The sequence below is a fragment of the Eulemur rufifrons genome, chromosome 15 (assembly GCF_041146395.1).
Source record: "Eulemur rufifrons isolate Redbay chromosome 15, OSU_ERuf_1, whole genome shotgun sequence".
Taxonomy (NCBI): Eukaryota; Metazoa; Chordata; class Mammalia; order Primates; family Lemuridae; genus Eulemur; species Eulemur rufifrons.
Genome location: NC_090997.1, coordinates 850,983 through 861,092, shown reverse-complemented (window position 1 = coordinate 861,092; position 10,110 = coordinate 850,983). Strand labels below are relative to the sequence as shown.

The 10,110-nt window shown below is 47.5% G+C and overlaps 2 protein-coding genes across 2 annotated transcripts; one reads left to right on the top strand and one right to left on the bottom strand.

Moving 5' to 3' along the window:
• The first annotated feature begins 1,261 nt into the window (after positions 1-1,261).
• UBD (ubiquitin D) lies at positions 1,262-3,258 on the top strand. The gene is made up of 2 exons (XM_069488404.1): positions 1,262-1,342; positions 2,523-3,258. Exons 1-2 carry the CDS (start codon positions 1,265-1,267, stop codon positions 2,991-2,993), a joined length of 549 nt encoding a protein of 182 aa, XP_069344505.1. The 5' UTR covers positions 1,262-1,264; the 3' UTR covers positions 2,994-3,258.
• Positions 3,259-5,729: 2,471 nt separating this feature from the next.
• LOC138395615 (putative olfactory receptor 2I1) lies at positions 5,730-8,822 on the bottom strand. Its single transcript, XM_069488463.1, is given in 3 exon segments — positions 5,730-6,671; positions 6,673-6,726; positions 8,817-8,822. Coding segments are annotated over 3 exon segments (1,002 nt in total).
• Between the last annotated feature and the right edge of the window lie 1,288 nt (positions 8,823-10,110).

Genomic DNA, 10,110 nt, shown 5'->3' with positions numbered 1-10,110 from the left:
AGGGTCCAAGTCCCAGAGCACCAACGCAGTGGCCTCTCCACAAACCAGGATCCCACCCTGGGGTAAAAACTAAGCTTTTTTCAGTAGGTTACATACAGTGGGCGCACCACACCATCCCCCTCCCTCCCTTAGTTCATTTGCTCCTTCAAGAGTGGCTGATCATGTTGGCTCCTGATTGGTTGGCTCCAAGGTCATGTTGGCTTCTGATTGGTTGGTTCCAAGTCCGGGGACCTTTTAGTTGTTATCAGCGGCATTTCGGGGAAGGGGAGGACCCAGGTCAGGTAAACCAAAACATAGGCCTATTTCAGGAGGTCCAGCCTGTCATGGAGTTACTCCTGCTCTCCTTCCTGTTCTACAGGGATCACCCTTTTTATCTCGATCCACGCGTAAGTATCTCTGAGATCACAGCAGTGAGGAGCTCCAGGGCTGAAGGCGGGGACATAGAAGCGCTGGGTGTAAGAGCACAGGTGGATCATTTGGTGTGTGGAGGGTGGAGTCAGCATTTAGTTGTTGGTGTGGGATTGTTCTCAAGTAGTGGATTCGGTGTGTAGGTGCTGGGACAGGATGGGAAGCATGTTGGAGAGCTCAAGGCCCAGGAATCCAAAGTTTATGCACGAAGTCTTCTGAGCCTGGAAGACACTTGGGAATCCTCTCCAGTCACTTCATGTTATGGACCAGGGAACCAACATCTAAGGAGGGGAACAGATTTGCTCAAGGTAATGTAGCAAGTGTCACCCCCAGAACTCGAAGTCATGTCTCCTCTCAGGCCAGGGGTATTTCTCCATGTCTTCCCAAGGCATGTTTTACGCCTTCTGCCAGGCTAGCCGTGTCAGGATGTCAGGCTCACAGTCGCAGCACAGCACACCAACCCCACTGTCCTCCCTGGGTGCTCTCCCTCTTAGGAAGGCCCCGGACTGATGGGGAGCTCTTAAAAGCAGCAGGAGAGGGCACCAAGCATGTCTTTTTTCAAGCCAGTGAGGGCCCAGGGCGGCGGGCTGGATGGTAGTAAGTCAGGACTGGGAGAGGGGAGGTAGCTGTTAATCATGGAAATATTCTCAGCAGAGAAGGACCATCTGGTGTTTGGAACCGCAGGGCAAATGGATTGGCTGAGGGGAGAAGCGTGTGATCAGAAAGTATTCTTGGTTTGTTAACTTCACTCCGAAAGTGAAAGAAAAATTCACGAGAACATGCGAGAACAAAGAGCATGGCAAAGCCAGGCAACGCAGCAGGGGATTTCCAACTCGACTGCTTGCTTATAAGCTGGATGCAGGGACCTTCTTCCCGGGCTCTGCTTTCTGCTCCCTGGGCTGCAGAGATGGCTCCCAATGCTTCCTGCCTCTGTGTAAGTCGGGATTTGGTAAAGGGGATGGGGAAAAATGTCAGGGATGGATGAGGGACAGTGCTCAGGGAGGCAGGATAGCTGCAGAATGGGAAGGAAGTTGTCTGAAGAGAGGTTGGTTGCGTGGCTCCTGAGTTCTCTTTTGAATCAGACCTTGGACTGGCTGCTGTTTGGGATAAACGGTAGGAAGTGGGGGCGAGCTTTGTGCCCAAAGGGCTGGTGAGATGTGAACTAATGGAAACATTTCCAGGGTCCTTAAACTGAAGCTTCCCTCTCCGCTCAAAGTAGAGCTTCACAAAACTCGTTTATCTTAAGTTGTTAGTGACCTAATACATTACCTTATATAAGAAAATATGCACAATGAAGACAGCCTGCAAGGAGGGCAATTAACATAATACAGTGACCCTCCAGCGAAGGAATGTCTGTGACAGTTAGGTTGAGAAAATACTTGTGAATGGAGCATGAGGGAGGTCCTCCCAGGACCACCAGGCTTTCAAGTGGCAATACGGCCATGAGCTTTCCCATCTTTTCAAGTTTTTCTGTTATTGAAGTCAGATTTATGTAAACTCCCTACTCTCTCTGAGTGAGGTCCTGGTCTAATTAAAGCAGGTCATATGCAACATTAAGTAGATATAAAAACACAGGAAACACAGTTAACACGTACCACTGAAAATAGCATCACTGTAAGATATGAGTTATTATTATAAAGCAATGGGACATTAAAAAAGGAAACTAACAGTTCAGAGATTATGTGTCCTAACGAGGGTTTCCTTCTGAAGTAGTCACAGAGGATATCGTGTGGCTGTGAGTATCTTACGAGGCTGCCAAATCTTGGAAATTCTCTTTGGGAGTTGTTTTTAGAGCCTGGTGTACACCTTTTGAACCTTTATTTTACTTTTGACATTTGACAAACTTTTTCAGGATAGGAGAGGCAGATAAATAAGGTGGAAAATCATTAGTTACATTTTGAAATGGATAAAAGGTGTGGTTACAAAGGAATGCGACCGGTTTTCTTGTTTGTGCTATAATGTGGGAATTCCAAAGAAGTTCCAAGAAAGGGAAGGAGGAAAGGAGCTGGAGGACGAGGCAGGCAGTGGAAGGGTGGGAACAATTACGGCGGGACCAGGGAGTGTAAAGGGTGGCAGGCATTCTAGGCAACTATCTCTTGGCTCTCATTGCCCAGGTGACTGTCTATTCCACGGAATGGGAATTAATGTCCTTTGATGCCAACCTGGATGACAGAGTGAGGAAGATCAATGAACATGTCCGGTCTAAGACCAAGGTTCCTGTACAGGACCAGGTCCTTCTGTTGGGATCCAAGATCCTACAGCCACAGAGAAGGCTATCATCTTATGGCATTGACAAGGAGAAGACCATCCACCTCACCCTGAAAGTAGTGAAGCCCAGTGATGAGGAGCTGCCCTTGTTTCTCGTGGAGTCCGGAAATGAGGGGCAGAGGCACCTCCTCCAGGTGCGAAGGTCCAGCTCAGTGGCCCAGGTGAAAGAGATGATTGAGACTAAGACTGCTATAACCCCAGAGACCCAGATCGTGACTTGCAATGGGAAGAGATTGGAAAATGGGAAGATCATGGCAGATTATAACATCAGAAAGGGCAATATACTCTTTCTGACATACCACTGTATTGGGGGGTGACTGCCCTGGAAAGGGGGTGCTATCAGCTACAAAAGGGCTTATTTCCTTTAATCTATTATTTAACAATCATATCCTTTGATGATTTCCCAAAATTAATGAGAATGAGATAAATAGAGTAAGATTTGGGGTGGGGTGGGTAGGATGAAAAACATTTCCAACTCTAATTCTTTGATTCTAATATAATTGATTAAGTGGCAGGATTGTTTAAGATGTATTACTCAGAATAGAAAATAAATGTTTAAGGAACATTAGAGATAGCATTCAAAGCTGAAGCTTGGCCGGGCACGGTGGCTCACGCCTGTAATCCTAGCACTCTGGGAGGCCGAGGTGGGCGGATCGTTTGAGCTCAGGAGTTCGAGACCAGCCTGAGCAAGAGCGAGACCCCACCTCTACTAAAAATAGAAAGAAATTATATGGACAGCTAAAAATATATATAGAAAAAATTAGCCGGGCATGGTGGCACATGCCTGTAGTCCCAGCTACTCGGGAGGCTGAGACAGGAGGATCACTTGAGCTCAGGAGTTGGAGGTTGCTGTGAGCTAGGCTGACGCCACGGCACTCACTCTAGCCTGGGCAACAGAGTGAGACTCTGTCTCAAAAAAAAAAAAAAAAAAAAAAAAAAAAAACAAAGCTGAAGCTTAATCCTTTCTTGGTACTTTTTAATTTATAGAAAAACTCCTATTTCCTTTCCTATATGACAAAAGAATAGTTTGTTGGGATCCATGTTCTACTAATTTCTGTGTTCCTTTGTTAAACCCAATGCTTCCTTTATAATATCACTCAATTATTGTTGAATCAAGCTGAATTTCTACGTAGAGCGCACAGTGAAATGATTTACTATGAATTAAATCAATTTTTCTGACATGATCACAATGTAATTAATAAGTATTTTGAAAATTCCAATAAACTTCTTCCTCTCTTCTTATTTCAGACTGTTTGGTATGAAATGAAGCCTGGCACCATGCTGCCTTTTATTCTCGATGTCCCACACCCAGCTAAACATTGCTCTTATTTCTGGGGATGGAGGTGGCCATGGAAATATATTTTCCATGAGGATCTAGAAATCTTGTTTCTCCAGTTGGGGCTCCTTGCAGGTATATGTGCTTTGGGAGGGAACAAACTTTCTGAAAGGTGGGGGATTGTGGACCAGTCTCTGTCCTGCTTGTCTTAGGGTCTAGCAGGTTTTTTTGAGGCTGAGAGTATCAGTCTGGGTGAGGGTGGTAAGGGGCTGGCTTCTGGGTTGACCCCAATACTCTGCTCCAGTTCTGGCTGGTGGAGCACTTTCCTCTCTGCTTCCTTCATCAGGAGATCCCTGCTCCTCTCTTGGGAACTTGAGTCCTTCCTCCATCCTCCTCCCTCCATTTACTCCTCTCATCATCTCTCTTTTACGTCTGGCTTCTGGTCACTTGTATGTTATTCTCACAACCGAGACATGCCTGCCTTCTTCCCCACCAGTCCTATTTCCTTGTTTATTTTAAAACTTGCTCAAGAACCACCTCCTGCAAGAGAGTTTCCTAGTTTAACCCCACTCTGCAAATTTCCCCACACTTATGAGCACTCTTCACCACACATATGGGTCCAATGCTCTTTGGTGGGCACTGGCCATCTGGCTAGGTCTGCATTAGGTTGGACTGATTTTCCAAGAAGAGAGCCCATGGCTCCTGTTAGGGTCAGGTGCGGGTTGGCAGCTTTAAACACAGGAAAAGGGGGGGGGGCGAAAATGAGGAGGCCAATGAGCATCTAGAACAAAACCCGCAATGGCAGGAACTTGAGGTTAGGGACTTTCCCCCTCCAGGAGCATGTGCAGAAACTAGGAGCTCATGACCAAAAGTAACCTCTGTGCCATTAACATACATTAGCATAGTAAAAGTCACACCCACCAGCCACATGACAGTTTACAAATATCATGGCAACCCCTGAAAGTTACACCATAAGGATAAAATAGGGGAGAGCCATTAGCTCTAAGAACTTTCCACCCTTTTCCCAGAAAAATAATGAATATTCCACCCCCATTTAGCATATCATAAGGTGTACACATAAAAGTAGAGGTGTGGTAAGACCCCAGGGTCTTCTCCACTCATGCAGACAGACCCCTTTCCCAACTGGAAAACTTTCGCTTTGTATACCTGAAGCCTGGAACAAAAGCTGCTTGTGTGGAAGTGCTAAGTGTCTGTCATCTCTCCATCGCATGGGTCCGGCTTGCGATTTTTCCAAGCAAGGAGCCAAAGAACGGAGGCCTGTCAAAAATCACACCTGACACTCCCTTTTCTGGATGGGGTCTCCTGTAGGGTAGGAACTATGACTTTCTCATTAACTGGAGAGACTTCTGAGGGCAGAGACCATGGGCGTTCCTTGGTCTTCTATCAGACTGGGAGAAAGCTACACATAAACAGGTTGTACATCATCTTTTCTGCATATGGAGTCTTGAGGGGCAGATGGAATTTCTGAGGATGAGGGAGGTCTCCCCCAAATCATGCTTCCTCTCTTCATGGCTTAGGAGAAGCCCAAGGGCCATTGCCCTCCCTAAACCTGTGTATATGAAGGGGTTATGGACGTTTCCTCAAGAATCCAAACATTTCTTGGAGAGAGGAAAGGACCTCCTTCATTAACCTTGGACTCCCTGAGGACAAATGGTGCAGATTTTCATAAAAAAATGTACTGAAGGCTAAACTGACTCTCCAATGGGTATTCCCATGCTTGGACCCTGGGCTAATAATTTCTTCCCTCCCAACCCACTCACTGTCTGGTCTGCCCACTCCCCAGACTCCCCAGAAGCCTCCTCGCTGCCCCCTTCACTTCCCTATTCCTGAAGGTGTAGATAAGCGGGTTAAGGGCCGGTGTGACCACCGTGTAGAAGAGTGAAACGAACTTGCCCCGCCCCTGGTTGTAGCGGGCGGTGGGCTGCAGGTAGGTGTAGATGGCCGAGCCATAGAACAGGCAGACGGCTGTCAGGTGAGACCCACACGTGCCCACCGCTTTCCTCCGGCCACCGCTGGACCGCAGGCCACATATGGCCCGGGCCACCGCGCCGTACGAGGCCAGGATGACAGCGGAAGGCACCAGCAGGATGACCACGCGGGCGGCGAACATCTGGCTCTCGGTGGCGTGTCCGCCGCCGCTGCAGGCCAGCTTGAGCAGCGCGGGCAGCTCGCAGATGAAGTGGTCCAGCCGGCGGGGCTCGCACAGCGGCCGCGGCGCCAGGAGCGCCGTCTGCGCAGCGGAGTTGGCGAGGCCGCCGAGCCAGGAGGCGCCGGCCAGCGCGCGGCAGAGGCGCGGCGCGGCGAGCCCGGCGTAGCGCAGGGGGCGGCACACGGCGGCCGCGCGGTCCAGCGCCATCGCGGCCAGCAGGACGCACTCGGTCGAGCCCAGGGCCAGCGACGTGCTCAGCTGGGCCAGGCAGCCCCCGCGCGGCAGCCAGAGCGCCGGGCCGCGCAGGGTGGCCAGCAGCTGCGGCACCACGCTCGTGGCGAAGCCCGCGTCCACCAGCGCCAGGTGGGAGAGGAGGTAGTACATGGGCGTGTGCAGGCGCGGGTCGCGCGCCGCCAGCAGCACGAGCGCCGTGTTGCCGCCCAGGGTCAGGAGGTAGCAGAGGAGGACAAGGGCGAAGAGGACCGGCTGCAGCGAGGGCCAGTCGGAGAAACCCAGCAGGAGGAAGCGCTCCTCTGTGCTGTGGTTAGCCTAAAGGAGGAAAACTCCCAGAGTGTTTGGAAGGGCGAAATAAAAAAGGGCGACACTACCTTATAAGCAAAGGAAAACTCTGGAATGTGGGGATGGGCTGGGGGAAGGGATGGAAGCACATACATTTATTTCCCGATTGTACTCTCTTTTACAGATTTGAACCCTTAGTTTCGGAAGATAGTCACGTGGTAATATTCCTTGGTTCATATAGTTACAAGATTCTATGAGGGAGATAGAGCTCCCTTTTATAAATGAACAGACAGGCTCAAAAAGGCTATTTAAGCTGTCCTGCGGGCATAGTAGTCAGTGGCCGTGTGGGGTGTATACTCAGGCCAACGGATACCCAAATCAGTGCTCTTTTCAGCCGCCTGCCCGGTTGTGGTTGTACTCCTAGGGCCCAAAGAAGAAATCTAATCTCCTTTCCACAGCCCTTCAGATATTTGAAACAGATTTCACTCTGAGCCTTCTTCCCCCACTTTCTGTGAAAGTGTCTAGTGCCTAAAAATAAGGGCAATACCCCAAGCTTGGCCCAGCTGACACTTGGTGGATCAGAATTATCACTTCCCTTGTTCCAGGTGCTCAGATTTTATTAATGCAACTGTTAAAGGAGAATCCAGACCAGGCCAGAAGAATCCCAGAGCAGACAAAGCCTGCTATGATTCATAGGTTAAGTTACCTTACCCTTGCTTGATTTGCAAACAGAGGTGAAACTTAATTTGCACTTTCTTGTAAATGCCTATTTTAAAGAAAAACTGAACTTAAGCTCAATCAATCAGAGGCAGCCAACAAACATAATTATATAAGTAGGGACTTAACAATGGGTTGGACCCAATAAGGCAACTCTATAACTGCAACCAAATATTTTCTTAGTTTTACTTCTGTGTTTGTACTATAAAAGCCTCCCACTTGCGTTGCCTCCAGGGAGCTCCCCAGCCACTTTTGGTTTGGAGTTACATGATTTATGAATTGCTGCTTGTTCAAATAAACTCCTTAAAATTTTATTGTGCCTCAATTTTTTTTCTAACACAACCCATTATACCGTTGACTACTGGTTTCTAATCTATTGTAAATAGAGTCTGCTTCCCATGTTTATGCTTCTCTTGCTGTAAGCTCTAGTGTGATTACCACCTGATTACCACAGATCAGCACTTGCATACTAGCCTTTAAATCAAGAGTCATCTGAGTAGAAGAAAGAACACTTTCTGGTAGATCAGAAGTCAGGAGACCTTTGTTCTACCTAGCATAGCTCCCTTTAGCAGGTTATTTGATGTGGGGAAGTCACTTCATTTCTCTATACCTCAATTTTTTTCACATGTAAATTGGGAAGTTTGAAGTAGATGACGTCTAAGGTTCATGTCCTATGCCCCTGGCTTTATGATCAAATATTTCTTAAACAAATGAAAAGGGAACAAAGGGAACATCATTCTCAGGGGCCTTTGAGAATTCTTTTATTTTATTTTATTTTATTTATTTTTTTTTTTGAGACAGAGTCTCACTCTGTTGCCCAGGCTAGAGTGAGTGCCGTGGCGTCAGCCTAGCTCACAGCAACCTCAAACTCCTGGGCTCAAGCGATCCTCCTGTCTCAGCCTCCCGAGTAGCTGGGACTACAGGCATGCACCACCATGCCCGGCTAATTTTTTCTATATATATATTTTAGCTGTCCATATAATTTCTTTCTATTTTTAGTAGAGATGGGGTCTCGCTCTTGCTCAGGCTGGTCTCAAACTCCTGAGCTCAAACGATCCGCCCACCTCGGCTTCCCAGAGTGCTAGGATTACAGGCGTGAGCCACCGCGCCCGGCCGAGAATTCTTAATAGGCCCTTGAGAGTGATGTCATGTAGCCACATCCCAGTTCAGCCAAGCAAGCCTTAAACCATTCCTGTTCAAACATGCCATGCCATGAAAACAGGCACACACAAATAAAATTGCACTGTTAGCATCTTGATTACATGTATGTACAAATTCCCAAATACATAGCTCGGACCTATATATGTATACACATACACATACACCCCATCATTCCCCTTACACATCCAGAGGGTAAATCTGTTGTATAATGTGCCCCCAAACCTCAAGAGGTATTCTAGAATGTGCCCTTCAGCTGCAAGACCATTTTTTCCTATGGTGCTATAGTAACAAACTTACCTCCATGTCTAATCTCTGGCACTAATATTTAGAACCTGAATTTCCAGAAGATAAGTTGGTCTCCTGCTCCTGCTCTGGATTTTCTGGGTTTGAAATGGCAGTTGGGAGGATTTCATAAAAGATCCAATTGCATAACTGTGTTGGTTTCTGGAATGGATGCCCGAGATCAGAGCCAGGTACCTCAGGAAGAAGACAGGGGGTGGTTGCCATCTTGCTTGTCAACAGAGGAATAAATAGAATGTCTGGACTACAAGGCACCTAAGTCTGAAACTTGGAGATCTAGGCAGAAATGATATCTGTTCCTGGAAAGCCTTGTAATGGGGTACACACAAGGCAAAGATCTGAGCCTTGTGGTGGTAGCAAATCAGTATTAGTTGGTGGTGGTAACAAAAACATCCTTCCTGAATCTAAAGGGCATAGCGGTTGAAGAAAAGGAGGAAGCACGTTGATGAGTCCTCTCACTGGAGAGGAAATAGGGGAATTAACTTTCCTTGTTATTTAGAAGAGAGGCCAGAGCTCTGGGGAATCTATTAATATGTTCCACTCCCATAATTAGTACCTTGCATGGAGGTGTCCAGAGAGGAGTCCCCCAGGGTAAGGAAGGGGGAATTCTGGAGGAAAAGCCTCTTTGGGGTAGTGTGTCTCTGGCAGTGTCTGAAGGTGAGAGGCAGCATAATTTCCTCTCATTATCATTTCTGCTCTTAAGTCTTAATTGAGTTAGAATTTCACTCTCTGATTGAGTGACCTAAGCTAGCTGCTTAACCTCAGTGATTCGCAGTACTACCATCTGTAACGTGTGGAAAGCTGCCCATTTCTGTTAGAGATGTTGTAGATTTGTTGAAGTCATCCTCAGTTTTGCACGTAGCTTTGACTCTTATGTCTTTGTCTTTGCCCCAAACCCCTCCTTGTTGTCACACTTCCCCTCCTCCTCCCTTTCGTTTTCCCTTACTTCTTGAAGATTTTTGTCCCTGGTTCACTCTCACTCTCTCCAGTACCACTCCTGCGATAATTCTTAGTGAACTCAGCATCCACATAGATTACACTTCTGTCCTCTCAGCTCCCTCCTCAGTTAGGGGTTTGAAAATTTTTCACTGTCCCTCACCTCCCCCATGTCTTCACTTTTCTCTCTAATGAGTTTAGGTTCCCTAGTCAATCATTATCATTACTGCTTTGTGTACTCTCAAAGTTCCTGCCTTTTTTGACTTATGATGCTCTTTTGGCTAAGTCGCTCTGCTATGTAAACCCAACTCTAATCCTACTCTCTCCCTGTATTTGTTCAGCAGATTGTGGCTGA